At 41.9% G+C, this 15,130-nt stretch overlaps 1 protein-coding gene across 3 annotated transcripts in view; it reads left to right on the forward strand.

Annotated features, from left to right (window-relative positions):
- Positions 1 to 826: 826 nt before the first annotated feature.
- AHI1 (Abelson helper integration site 1) overlaps positions 827 to 15,130 on the forward strand; it is a 209,725-nt gene continuing 195,421 nt past the window's right edge. For 2 of the 3 annotated variants that reach the window (XM_075203181.1, XM_075203183.1), the window contains exons 1-5: positions 827 to 927; positions 5,342 to 5,414; positions 5,542 to 5,663; positions 7,844 to 8,406; positions 9,590 to 9,732. In XM_075203181.1, the coding sequence (XP_075059282.1) occupies positions 5,405 to 5,414; positions 5,542 to 5,663; positions 7,844 to 8,406; positions 9,590 to 9,732 (838 nt within the window). In that variant the 5' untranslated portion in view covers positions 827 to 927; positions 5,342 to 5,404. Of the gene's footprint in view, positions 928 to 5,341; positions 5,415 to 5,531; positions 5,664 to 7,843; positions 8,407 to 9,589; positions 9,733 to 15,130 lie in introns of those variants that run through there. The other variant, XM_075203182.1, reaches the window with a different exon arrangement.

The raw sequence follows: 15,130 nt of genomic DNA on the forward strand, positions 1-15,130 counted from the left end.
CTCTGTTAACTATGTGAACAATCTTCAATGTTTTAAGACATTAATTTGGCTGCAATTTCTGTCTCTTTTCTAATGCTACTAAGTTGGATGTCTGATCAATCTGACCGCAGTTTGTATATGTTGCATGTATACGTAACATTTTATATTATGTGCACTTTTATAAAGGTTATTTATAAATATAAATGTTTTTTGTTGCATTATTTATTTTCATTAAGATTTAGCATTTCTATTAATAAAGTCCTGATAAGATGAGCAACACTATACTAACTTCTTTTTTTTATATTGCTAAATATGTATCGTACCAAAAAATCTTTAAGGATGGGCCGCTACTTATGGGCTAACGCTGTGCGCTTGCCCCTCTTGCTAAAATCTGCCAGTCAACCCCTGTATAGAAACAACTGTAAAGTGGATGAATGGCTAAATGCTGCTTTTTTTGTGTATGGTAGGAAGACACATCCATTGCCTGGGGCCCTTCCTCTTCAACTACATGTCCAAATGCAGCGATCAATCCGGTTATATACCGTATAACCATGTCCATGTGTAGACCAGAGAACTCAATGGGCCGTTTACCAAAGTGTATTCCCCTGGTATAAAGTTGCCAGCCCGTCCGTGATATAGTTCCTATCCTCGAACTCTAAGGGAGAGTGTGGCCTGAATAACACCTATAGTTATACTAATATAGAACGTTGAACAACACGTACTTCTAAAACTTCCGCACTACATTCTATCTCCGCCATGTACAGCGACGCCTGTCCTAGCTCCCTCATGTGATTGGTTGTCGGGTTACCCAGGTGACAGCAGTGGGCGGGACCAGTAACCGGGGAGCTGTTGTGGGTGCTGGATGGGAAGTAACGGAAGAGTCGTGTTGTGTGTAATGTCCTCCTAGTACAGCTACATCAGGGGATCATGGACAGCGGCTCAGCGCGGGTGAGTCGAGCTTCTGCCACAGCAAATTACTAGTTTGTCTTCCTGTCTGTGTGCAGCTGCGATCACGCATATTGTACTGCTATAAAAGTATACAGTCATAGTACGTTACACTTACCGTTGGCTCTGTACAGTAATAGTGCACTGAACTACAACATAACCCCACACATATCAGCATGACAGAGACTGCACTAGATGTTGTTCTCAACTGTAAGTCACATGGAAAGTACTGATACACTGGTACTTAATCTTTACTCACCAGTGTGCCGAGTATATTAAACACATAAACACACAGTATATTAAACACATTAAACAAGGGCCAAAACACAAGCTTGGTAAAATGTGTTGCTGCAGGGGGAGAGAGAGGGGAGAATATGTTGCTACAGGGGTGAGAGAGAGAGGGGAGAATGTGTAGCTACAGGGGTGAGAGAGAGGGGAGAATGTGTAGCTACAGGGGTGAGAGAGAGAGGGGAGAATGTGTTGCTACAGGGGTGAGAGAGAGGGGAGAATGTGTTGCTACAGGGGTGAGAGAGTGGGGAGAATGTGTTGCTACAGGGGTGAGAGAGAGGGGAGAATGTGTTGCTACAGGGGTGAGAGAGAGGGGAGAATGTGTTGCTACAGGGGTGAGAGAGAGGGGAGAATGTGTTGCTACAGGGGTGAGAGAGAGGGGAGAATGTGTTGCTACAGGGGTGAGAGAGGGGAGAATGTGTTGCTACAGGGGTGAGAGAGAGGGGAGAATGTGTTGCTACAGGGGGGGGGGGAGAGAGAGGGGAGAATGTGTTGCTACAGGGGTGAGAGAGGGGGGAGAATGTGTTGCTACAGGGGGAGGGGAGAGAGAGAGGGGAGAATGTGTTGCTACAGGGGGGAAAGGGGGAGAGGGGAGACTGTGTTGCTACAGGGGGAGAGGGGAGAATGTGTTGCTACAGGGGGGAGAGAGAGAGGGGAGAATGTGTTGCTACAGGGGGGAGAGAGAGAGGGGAAAATGTGTTGCTACAGGGGGGAGAGAGAGAGGGGAAAATGTGTTGCTACAGGGGGGAGAGAGAGGGGAAAATGTGTTGCTACAGGGGGGAGAGAGAGGAGAGAATGTGTTGCTACAGGGGGAGAGAGAGGGGAGAATGTGTTGCTATAGGGGGGAGAGAGAGAGAGGGGAGAATGTGTTGCTTCAGGGGGGGGGGGAGAGAGAGAGGGAAGAATGTGTTGCTACGGGGGGGGGGAGAGAGAGAGGGAAGAATGTGTTGCTACAGGGGGGGGAGAGAGAGGGAAGAATGTGTTGCTACAGGGGGGGGGAGAGAGAGGAAAGAATGTGTTGCTAAAGGGGGGTGAGAGAGAGAGGGGAGACTATGTTGCTACAGGGGGAGGGGGGAGAGAGAGAGGGGAAAATGTGTTGCTACAGGGGGGAGAGAGAGGGGAAAATGTGTTGCTACAGGGGGGAGAGAGAGGAGAGAATGTGTTGCTACAGGGGGAGAGAGAGGGGAGAATGTGTTGCTACAGGGGGGATAGAGAGAGGGGAGAATGTGTTGCTATAGGGGGGAGAGAGAGAGAGGGGAGAATGTGTTGCTTCAGGGGGGGGGGAGAGAGAGAGGGAAGAATGTGTTGCTACAGGGGGGGAGAGAGAGGGAAGAATGTGTTGCTACAGGGGGGGGGAGAGAGAGGAAAGAATGTGTTGCTAAAGGGGGGTGAGAGAGAGAGGGGAGACTATGTTGCTACAGGGGGAGGGGGGAGAGAGAGAGGGGCAAATGTGTTGCTACCCACATCCAGTGAATCACAGCTCAGAGACAATTGCCCAATCTAAAGTTTGCTGTACAGCCCATTATACAGAAATAAGTGTTATAGAATAGAAACCTTGTATAATAGTACAGTCATGGCCAAAACTTTTGAGAATGACACAAGTATTGGTTTTCACAAAGTTTGCTGCTTCAGTGTTTTTAGAGCTTCTTGTCAGATGTTGCTGTGGTATACTGTAGTAAAATTACAAGCATTTCATAAGTGTCACAGACTTTTATTGACAAGTACATTAAGTTTATGCAAAGAGTCAATATTTGCAGTGTTGACCCTTATTTTTGAAGACCTCTGCAATTTTCCCTGGCATGCTGTCAATCAACTTCTGAGCCACATACTGACTGATGGCCGCCCATTCTTGCCTAATCAGTGCTGGAGTTTGTCAGGATTTGTGGGTTTTTGTTTGTCCACCCGCCTCTTGAGGATTGACCACAAGTTCTCAATGGGATTAAGGTCTGGGAAGTTTCCTGGCCATGACCCCAAAATTTTGATGTTTTGATCCCTGAGCCACTTAGCTATCACTTTTGCCTTATGGCAAGGTGCTTCATCATGCTAGACAAGGTATTGTTCGTCACCAAACTGTTCTTAGATGGTTGGGAGAAGTTGCTCTTGAAGGATGTTTTGAGTGAGCCCACTCCTTTGGCTGAGAAGCAACCGCACACATGAATGGTCTCAAGATACTTTACTGTTGGCATGACACAGGACTTATGGTATCGCTCACCATTCCTTTTCCCAACAAGCGTTTTTCCAGATGCCCCAAACAATCTGAAAGGGGATTCATCAGAGAAAATGATTTTACCCCAGTCCTCAAAAGTCCAATCCCTGTACCTTTTGCAGAATATCAGTCTGTCCCTGATGTTTTTCCGGAAGAGAAGTGGTTTCTTTGCTGGCCTTCTTGACACCAGACCATCCTTCAAAAGTCTTCGCCTCACTGTGCGTGCAGATGCAATCACACCTGCCTGCTGCCATTTCTGAGCAAGCTCTGCACTAGTGGTGTCCCGACCCCGTAACTAAATCAACTTTAGGAGACGATCCTGGCACTTGCTGGACGTTCTTGGTCGCCTAGAAGCCTTATTCACAACAATTGAACCTGTCTCCTTGAAGTTCTTGATGATCCGATAAATGGTTGATGTAGGTGCAATCTTACTAGCAGCAATATCCTTGTGAAGCCCTTTTTGTTCAAAGCAATAATGACTGCACGTGTTTCCTTGCAGATAACCATGGTTAACAGAGGAAGAACAATGATTTAAAGCACCACCCTCCTTTTAAAGCTTCCAGTCTGTTATTCTAACTCAAACAGCATGACAGAGTGATCTCCAGGCTTGTCCTCGTCAACACTCTCACCTGTGTTAACAAGAGAATCACTTATCTGAAGTCAGCTGGTTCTTTTGTGGCAAGGCTGAAATGCAGTGGAAATTTTATTTTTGGGATAAAGTTCATTGTCATGGCAAAGAGGGGCTTTGAAATTAATTGCAATTCATCTGATCACTCTTCATGACATTCTGGAGTATATGCAAATTGCCATCATAAAAACTGAGGTAGCAGACTTTGTGAAAAATAATATTTGTGTAATTTTCAAAACTTTTGCCCATGACTGTAGTCACCAGCTGGTGCTGCCCCTGGTTCACAGAAACAGTTGCAAGATCTTTTCCTCATTTATACCCTTAGTAGCCACAATGTTGTTAGCCAGTTATAACATTGATGTGAATTACAGAACAGATGAGCCTTCCTACTCATTTTGTGTTTGTACACTTCATCTGCTGCCTTGTATTCAATATTTAGTAATAAAGTATTACTTAATGTGAAGGTAGCAGTTCATTATTTACATCAGGCCTGTCCAACCTGCGGCCCTCCAGGTGTTGTGAAACTACAAGCCCCAGCATGCTATGCCAGTATACAACCAGTTGATAGCTGGAAGGGCATGCTGGGACTTGTAGTTTCACAACACCTGGAGGGCCGCAGGTTGGACAGGCCTGATTTACATCAATGTTGACTACCCAAGTATGGAGTAGAAAGCTGTACCATATATTATTAAAGAGCTTCTTCAACATGGGGGGGGGGGTATTCAATTGTTAGCGTTAACGGAAAAAAAACGAGCGCTCAAAAAGTATTACCGTTTATACGGTAATATTGCGTGAGAAAAGCGTTAATACGGTAGTTTACTCGCGGAATTTCAGCTCGCCGCTCAGGGAGCAGCGAGCTGAAATTCCGCAAGTAATTACCGTATTAACGCTAAGATTTTTTGAGCGCTCGTTTTTTCCCGTTACCGCTAACAATTGAATACCTCCCATGGAGTCTGATCAATATATATAGCAAGTGATCTGAGATACAGATCACTCAACTTTATTGCCACTTCTATATTATTACTAGCTAGTACCGTGCATAAGAAAGTTACATGTGTTTTATTTAAATTCATACAAAATAACTGACATAATACAATGTAACTTTTATTAAAGAAATTGTAATATCAATGATCATTTCTTTAATGAATGTTACACACAACTTGTTTTTATGTAATACAGTATATGTATTTTACATTTGTAGCGCAAAATGCATAAATAAAGCCTTAAAAATAATTTTCATTAGACAGTTTCAACCTCGGTTGTACGTTATGCTTAACATATCCATCTTTTAACAGGTGGCCATAATAATCTGAATAAAAATGACTTTTTGAATCCTACATTGGATCTTGGACTGAAAAATGCCAGCAGGTGAAACTTTTCCCATTTATATAACATGATGTTTCATGCTCTTTAATCACAGAATAGTATTATTCTTACATGTACAGTTTTTCGTTTTGTTACTGTGTAATGCATCCTAACCTTGCTATGTTTGCAGTAGAGAGTGAGGCAAAAGCAAGAACAAAGGCACTTTTTGATGAGGTTTTCCAGGGCTATGCTGCCCTATCAGAAATAAAGAAAAAATCCAAAAAGAAGAGACTACCTCAAGACGAACTTGTAGTAAGTTTTAAAGGCTCATTAGTTTGTAAAGATAATGTATTGCATGTGTTTAGATTTCTGCAATGGACAATCACGTATCAAAGAATGTTGAAAAAAAGAGTTGGGTACGTGTCCCTGACTAGCACAACACCGACAAGGACTTACCCGACTTGAGAAGGGAGAAAAGAATCGTGAAAGAATGTTAACACCAAAGGTTTGAAATCACTAGCTGCAAGAATCACGAAGAATACAGAAGCCAGCACACAGAAAGTCATGTGACTTTCTGGGACTACTATTAGGGGTGTTAAGAGAGTAATGCAGGGAGGCGGCGGATGTTCAATATTTTATAGGAAGCTTTCTATTTTTTACATTTGGCGCCTCTTTGAATTACTCTGTTAACACCCCTAATAGTATAGTCCCAGAAAGTCACATGGCTTTCTGTGTGCCGGCTTCTGCATTCTTTGCGATTCTGGCAGCTAGTGATTTTGAAACCTTCGGTGTTAACATTCTTTCACGATTCTTTTCTCCCTTCTCAAGTCGGGTAAGTCCTTGTCGGTGTTGTGGTAGTTGCGTTAGTGATTTCTACCGGGAAAAAATGAAAATACTCAAAAAGGCTCAATAGTTCTGCACAGTTAAGCCCAGTAGTTACACATATGAGATTGGAGTTTGAGCAAAAGCAATAACAAAGGGCTCAAGTTCCGAGCCTAGGAGGCGCCACAGTGGGGAGAGAGAAAAAGAGGAGAAATCTAAGGCCAAGGGGGGTGGCTGCGGTCATGCCTTGATATATTTAGTCTGTGTCTTGAGTCATACCATGGAGACCATATTTTATGGTTTTTATGCTTCACCCGCCACTCCGTATACATATACCTCTCATGATTCATAGTATCGTTTACCAGTGCTCTCCATTTATAGAAATCTGGGTTTTAATCTGTGAGCCATGTGCACGCTATAACAACTTTTGCTAAGGTTATAAGAATATATTTGGAAAGAGGTCTGTTCAAACTATCTTCCAGGGAGAACCAAATAACCATGTCCTAGGTGTCAAAGGGGGGATCCTGGGGACTGTGTTCAATCCCACACTTTAGTCCAGAAGGCATGTACCCCTGACAGTCCCACAACAGGTGCCAAAAGTCACAACCTGACAATTCACACTTAGGGCAGCCTTGATTTTGTCTCCCACCAATTTCAACCAATGAAGTCAGGGTGTGATACACCCTGTGTAATATATAGAGGTGAATTTGTTGAAAACAAACGGACACATGAGGTGGCATCTCTTATACTTTTCAGAATGTGACACCAATCCTCCTCCACTAGCATACCAACATCGGATAAATCCGATTTCCTGTTTAACGTTATTGACATAAGCTAGGGTTCTACTATCGAGAATTATTATTTCCTTTTGCTCTTCTTCCCCTTCCCTAACTCTTCTCACCGCTCTTTTTACCCAGTCCTCAGGGAGCCCTAACAGTGCATGTTTTCCATATCACATGGTACAAGGTGTTACAATTATGTTACATGTGATACTGTGAGACCTGGAAAACCTGCACTGTTAAGGAACCCTTAGGACTGGATGTGGGAATCCCTGCTCTAGTGTCTTTGGAAAATTGAATACAAATGATTGAAAAGAAAAATGCATAATTTATTCCCATTTTTCTTTAGGTCAAATTTGCATGACAAAACCAGACCTAATTTGTAGAGACAAGCTCCAAGGGCAGAAGTTGAGTAACTTATATAGAAGAAAAAATATGTATAAAGTAGTGATATTTTCCAATTTGATGTTTCCCAGTGAGAAAATACAATGGTTTAATTGTTTGTAAGGCATCCTCTGGCTAATTACAATGAGCGCATTGGCATTTCTAGGCAACTATTCATTTCCCAGAAAGATTTTGCCTTTCGCATTGTAAAAACTGGTGAGCTGCAACACCAAGAATTTGAGGATGATGCAAAATTTGTTTAATCTTCAACTTTCCATTTTCTAATGTCATTTTAAACAGATAACGAAATAGAAAGTGTGTTGTTGCCTTTTTTAAAAAATCATCTCTCTATTGTTAAAATTATGAAATGAATTTACACATGCTTTCCTGTTACCCAGCTTCTTACTACACATTGCCAGCAGAGGCAGGTTTTATATGTATCAATTAATTGCATTAAAGTTTTTAACCCCCTTTTAAAGTTGTATTTTTTTCTTACTTATTACAAAGCTTGAAACATTCAACAATCAACTTGATCTTGCCAAAGATAGTGCACATGAAGCAATAGCAAACAATACATACAACACAGAAGAAGAAAGACCAAAGTTTACAAAGAATAAGTTGAGAGAGCAAATCCCGACAAGTGAAAAAGAAAGCAATGTCAGCATCAAAGAGTACAAAAAACCAAAGGCTGAAAAGAAGAAGAATAAGAAAATCGAAGAGGCTCAGAGAACCAACCTGAATGAACCCCAGAAATTGGACACCGGTAACACTTCTTATCTTGAAGGACGGCCATTAAAAAGTGTTAAGACGAAGGGTAAAAGTATCTCAAGAGAACAGAGTAGGCCAACCGATTTTGATGATGAGGACCAACTGATTGAAGCTTATAGACTTCAAGTATCACAGGAGGAAACAAATGAAATGAAAGAGAAGATAAAAAAGAAACTAAAGGCTCATCTCTCGGAGCATTTCAGCATTGATGACAATGAGCGTTTGCTACTGAACACTGAAATTGAAAAAAAGAAAAAAAGGAAGACGAAAAGGGCTTTGGTGGAAATGGAGCCAGAAACAAGGTATGTGTATTAATAGCTTCTTAGTCAGATATTTTTTATTTATCGGGGGGGGGGGGGGGGGGATAATTTGCATAGCATGTTGCATTTGGGCTTTGAGAAAAGCCAAGTCATTGCGAACATGGCATTCTGCAAATTTATTGCAAGCATGCAAGGTTCCATGAGCTGTGTGGCGTTGTATTGGCACACTCACTAGAATAAGTCTTATTGCTTTGAGTTATAGCTCACGTGGCCACCTATGATATTAACTGTCCCCTATTGACCTCAAACGTCTTTTACATTCATCCTGTTATCTTTCCTTAATTTTGTTATATTTTCTACATAAAACATCTAAAACTCTAAAATCTAAATCTCAATATGAGCCAGTCTTGGTTCTTTTACAGACAACTGTTTAGTCCATGCCATGCTAACTGCTGGTAAATAAATTATTGGGGACAACCATATAACAACAAAAATTACTTATGGTGCACTTTATATAGTCCTCCCATTACTTAGTACACAGTAACTGAAAAATTGCTGTTTGTTTACAAATGTATCAAATTTAATTGATAAAAAGTATCAATAAATAACACCATTCACAATAAATCCAAAACTTGCTATAAAAAGAATCACATGCAGTACACCACAGTATGTTCTCAGATATTTGCCGCTGTTTGTCCAGTGAAGGAGGAGTTTTTATAGTCAGAGTTCATTTTCGCCTGTTTGACTGTAAGAACTAACGCACTGGTTTTAAATATTGGGGAGGTTTTTTACATTGGCAGTTTCAATCTGGAACACTCTGAACTTGTTGTTTTGGGTTCTTGTGTTGCAATCTGTTTTGCTTGTATGTCTGAGGCAATACTTGGATTGTTTAGCTGCACTATAAATATAATATAATAAATATGTCTGATATGGAGGCTTCGTTTGTCTGGAACCTGAGTAGAGGAGTCCTGCTGTTCCCACAGCATGGTTTAGTGCAGCATTTGTTTGAGTGCAAAATGGTTTCTCTGCATTTTTCATGGAACTTAATACCTCTTTGAAGTTTATGTTTAGTTGCAATATGTGTTCTCTTTGTTTTTGTATTTTTTTTATATTGAGATACATTAAGTCGTTTTTAAGTAAAGTATTAAAGTGTTGTATGGACAAGTCAAGGTTTCTAATGTAGTGATGCTAATTGAACTCCCTTTGATCCTGTGTTTTTATTTAGTGTTATGTCTCTCTCTGAACTGCAAGCCACTCCGGCAGAAATATATGACCAACCTCAGTCACAAACATTTCTAAATAATGCTGTAAATCAGGAAGATCTCCCTAAGGTTAAGGGCAAGAAGACTAAGAGAAAACCCAGAACAGGTTGGCATAATGTTTAGCTGCACTGTATGTAGTTGTCTGCAAGAGTTGTCATTCATTCCATAGTTCTGTCAATCAGCTTTATGTACAGTCGTGGCCAAAAGTTTTGAGAATTGCACAAATATTATTTCCACTTCATCCTATTTGGGGGACACTGCTTGTAGTTGGGGAGTGTGGAGTTGGCACTTAACTAGTTAATTTGTGGCTGCTGACAGACTCCTCCCCTCTGCAACCCCTGGTAGATAGTTAGTGTAATCTAAGTGCCCAAGGAGTGGGGCTGACTTTTGCTTTGCTGCTATGTTTTATCTATTTTTATAGTTCATTTTATCCTTATTAGTGAAATGAAGATAGGAGAGTGCTGGGACAGCAAGGCTGCACAACTTACAGGTTAATTGCAGCGCTGTCAGGTAGTGAGAGCAAAGGCTCTCACATACGACACCTACCTTCTTTTTCTGATGGTGGCGCGTGGCGGGAGAAGCTGCGGTCACTTCAGTTCCTGAGGACCGGCGATGCTCTCTGGAACATAGAGCACCAGAATTCAGAGCGATGGCGGCCGCCATCTTGGAGGAGCTACCAAGTCCCTTCCTCAGAGAGGGTGGGGGGACAGAGCTACAGGTAATATGCACAGCATTAACGGAGAGGCAGTCTGCGGCCTTAATAAAATAAGTGCCACAGACAAACTCTAGGAAGCAGTCAGGAGGCCCGCTGGACGCTACAGACAGGAAGGAGTTATGATAGAGCTCCCTCTGTCTCAATCAGCATGATGGTTTCTTCCAGAGTGCCAAAACATCGCTATGGAAGGAGAAACTCTTGAAATTCAAACCCGCAGGCTTGGCTGCTGCTGGACTCCCTCCTGCCAGCAACACGTTAGCCTGGAAGGCTAAGTATCATTATTTTCTTTATCCTACACTGTGCTTGCTATATAAAGAGGAGGTATATTGTGTATTACATGAGATATAGTGAAGTAGTTACATATTTGCATATATTGATTTCTACTCACTAAAATAAATATATATATATTTAGATTATTATTATAGATTCTGAGATACTACTGGTGACTTAGAGATCAGTTGTATTCTTAAGTTCCACTCTGTGCCTTGTGTGATTGTACACTGTACTTTCTTATCCTGTACTGTTCCTATTAAGTAAATATGTCTGATAAGGGGAAATCTAGAGCTAAATATTATAATTGCTTAAAAAAAATAAAATTGCCTGCAGGACAACAGGATCCGTGGACGCTCTGTGTGGGCTAAGAGGTGCGGTCCCAGACCGCACAGTCTCAGGTTTTGGCTCCTATAGCCATGGAGAAACAGAGATGGGCAGTGTCTTTGCAAAAGTCGGTGGATTCACTGGTACAGCTTTTGAGCCGCCAGAGAGAGACATCAGTGAGAGAACATCCCTCTACCTCGTTAGTAGGGGTAACCCAGACGACAGTACTGCCCCAATGAGAGGAGAGTGCAGGTTTAGGTCCAAGTGGCCTCCCATCCTCGTTAACTCCCTCAGGCCTTTCCAAGGGGAAACCAGCTTGGTCCAGTGCTTATAGATAAATTAAACAGGTTTTTAGACTACCCAGGACCATTGGGGTCTAGAAACAGGAGACACAGTGGGAACCCTCCTCTCCTCTTGGTCTCTGACTCTGAGGTATCAGATGATGAGGACTGGGAACATCTGGATGAATCAGATGTCCAGGCACAGGTCTTAGACCTGGATGATTCAAATAGAAACCAGGGCATTGAGGATCTGGTTTTGGTAGTATGGCGTGCCTTAGACCTTGTGGATATAGACGAGCCCAGACCAGTTAACCAAGGATTATTCAAAAAGGGTAAAAAACCCACGGTTTGTTTTCCTCCTTCAATGGAATTAAGGGAGATTTTAGAATCAGCCTGGTCACAGCCCGATCGCAAAATAGTGGTTCCACGTAGATTTATGTTCCTGTTCCCATTATAGCCAGATGACCTAGCACGCTGGCAACAAGTTCCTAGAGTGGACACACTGGTGGCACGACTGGTGTGCCACACTACACTTCCAGATCGGGCACCGCCAGTCTTTAGGTTGCCCCTGATCGGAAGGTGGAAGGATTTTTGAAATCCATTTATGGAGCAGCTGGAGCTTCCTTTAGACCCATGCTGTCATCTGGGTGGGTTGCTAGCGCTATGGAAACTTGGGCTGACCGTCTAGCAGAGGGATTGCAGGTTTCGGACCTCCTTCCCCTGGCTTTACACCTGAAGGAGACCTCAGGGTATCTGTTTGAGGCTGCACAGAATGCGGCATCTATGTCATCTTCAATGTCAGGTTCTGCGGTGAAAGCTAGAAGAACTCTCTGGCTTCGGTCCTGGGAAGCGGATGAGAAAGCCATAAAAGTCTTGGAGGCCCTTCCTTATTCGAGCTCGGTACTTTTTGGATTGGAGTTAGATAACATTATCTGCCAAGCTACAGGGGGAAGAGCACCTTTCTTCCTGTTAATGTGCTAAAGCCTCGTACCCTGAGGTTTAGCTCCTTTCACCAGCCCTTTCAGGAAGGCTCCGCCTTTAGAAGTCAGACAAGCAGAGGTAGGTCTTCTGGATTCAGAGGTCACTCCCATAGTCCCATGGTGCCTGAAATCATTGTTCTTCCTCTGTTAACCATGGTTACCTGCAAGGAAACACGTGCAGTCATCATTGCTTTGCACAAAAAGGGTTTACAGGCAAGGATATTGCTGCTAGTAAGATTGCACCTAAATCAAACATTTATCGGATCATCAAGAACTTCAAGGAGACAGGTTCAGTAGTTGTGAAGAAGGCTTCAGAGCACCCAAGAACGTCCAGCAAGAGCCAGGATTGTCTCCTAAAGTTGATTCAGCTATGGGATCGGGGCACCACCAGTGCAGAGCTTGCTTCAGAATGGCAGCAGGCAGGTGTGCGTGCTTCTGCACGCACAGTGAGGCGAAGACTTTTGAAGGATGGCTTGGTGTCAAGAAGGCCAGCAAAGAAGCCACTTCTGTCCAGGAAAAACATCAAGGATAGACTGATATTCTGCAAAAGGTACAGGGATTGGACTGCTGAGGACTGGAGTAATTTTTTTCATTTTTTGGGGGGTATTCAATTGTTAGCGTTAACGGAAAAAAACGAGCGCTCAAAAAATCTTAGCGTTAATACGGTAATTACTTGCGGAATTTCAGCTCGCCGCTACCTGAGTGGCGAGCTGAAATTCCGCGAGTAAACTACCGTATTAACGCTTTTCTCGCGCAATATTACCGTATAAACGGTAATATTTTTTGAGCACTCGTTTTTTTTCGTTAACGCTAACAATTGAATACCCCCCATAGTGATGAATTCCCTATCCCCATTCAGATTGTTTGGGACATCTGGAAAAACACTTGCCCGGAGAAGGAAAGGTGAGTGCTACCATCAGTCGTGTGTCATGCCAACAGTAAAGCATCCTGAGACCATACATGTGTGGGGTTGCTTTTCAGCAAGGGAGTGGGCTCATTCACACTTTTGCCTAAGAACACAGCCATGAATAAAGAATGATACCAAAATATCCTCCAAGAGCATCTTCTCACAACCATCCAAAAACAGTTTGGTGACGAACAATAGGGAACGTGAGCTGGGTTAGACCGTCGTAATACAGGCTAATATTACCCTACTGATGTGTGTTGTCGCCATAGTAATCCTGCTCAATACGAGCAGGATTACTATGACTTTTCCAGTATGATGAAGCACCTTGTGGCTTGGGAATCAAAACATCAAAATTTTGGGCCCATGGCCAGGAAACTCCCCAGAACTTAATCCCATTGAGAATCAGTGGTCAATCCTCAAGAGGCGGGTGGACAAGCAAAAACCCACAAATTCTGACAAACTCCAAGAATGTATTAGTCAAGAATGTGGGCGGCCATCAGTCAGTATGTGGACCAGAAGTCGATTCACAAAATGCCAGGGCCAATTGCAGGGGTCTTCAAAAAGAAGGGTCAACACTGCAAATATTGACTCTTTGCATAAACTTAGTGTAATTGCGAATAAAAGCCTTTGACACTTATGAAATGCTTGTAATTTTACTTCAGTATACCATAGCAAAATCTGGCAAAAAGGTCTAAAAACACTGAAGCAGCAAACTTTGTGAAAACCAATACTTTGGCCATGACTGTATACAAAGGGGAAATGAGAATTACAGTTCCTGCTGTGAACATATAGCCATTTTATATCTCGCTGTTAAATGTACTGTCTTGTTATGAGGTCGCACCGCTACCCTGCTGGCAGTATACTATGACTTCTAGTTCCAGAGAAGCTGATGTGACACAAAAGTCATATCATACAAAACCATATTCAAGAAAAGAGGATTTGTTTTGAAAAAGGTAAATGTTATAACCAGTTAAAATCAGCCCTTTCTTGAGTTCTGTAGAGGATTCATAACACAGGTTTATATATGAATTTATTGGAAACAAGTATTGTGTTGCTAGAATACCACATTTTTCATCAGAAGTAACGGCAATAATTGTCTAGGTGGACTTTCAAAAATAATCAATTCTGAAAGACCATTACTTATTGATAACTGGTACAACAAACTAGTGTAGTGCTATAATGATTAAGCTTGATTAAATTAAATTATTTATAATGAAGAAACTATTGGTCCTAAATCTAAGACCAAAAAAGGTACATTGCATAAACACGATTAGTATTAATAAAAATACAGTATTTATTGAACATAAATATATTGACCTACATAATCAGCGATGATCATATGTTAAAATGGCTATAAATAGCTAAAAAAAATGTACATATGGGGTCTCATTTAGAATTGGAGGTCCAATTGTTTTTTTTGTGTAAGAAATGCATTTCCTTCCTGCATGTATACACCAAAAAATACATACACATAAGTCTACATATGTAGACTTATCTGTATCGTTGACTTGCAGGGACGGGGAAGAGTAGGCTGAGTACAGTAAGGACATGTTCACATAATTCCTACATACTTGGACATGAGGTAACTGCAGATACACATTTTAGGAGGCATATCTCATTCAGGGGCTAGTGGGCTGGTGCAAATATATGCAATGATGGGGATTAGGTGTCCACTACTGATTGTGTATTTACCACTCCAGCTGATAGCTGCGACACTAAAGAATTAAGTACTATGTAATTTGGTGTCGCTGCTGTCTATTTGCATTTCAACATTTCAGAGATGATTACTATATTACTGTCTGCAATTTATCTGTGATATTTATACTGTGACATTGGACTGTATCGTTCCTAATAAGAACGGATTCTGATCCATAGTCCCAATGAATTGTATATTAGACTCATCAATCCATTTTATAGCCTTATAGTATGTTACTGTTCCTAATTAGTGTTCACAGTTTATTATTAACCCATTGATTGTTTATCTTTTGTTTACCAATCTAATTGTTTGATATACTTTGTTATAG

The sequence above is a fragment of the Mixophyes fleayi genome, chromosome 3 (genome assembly GCF_038048845.1).
Source record: "Mixophyes fleayi isolate aMixFle1 chromosome 3, aMixFle1.hap1, whole genome shotgun sequence".
Classification (NCBI taxonomy): domain Eukaryota; kingdom Metazoa; phylum Chordata; class Amphibia; order Anura; family Limnodynastidae; genus Mixophyes; species Mixophyes fleayi.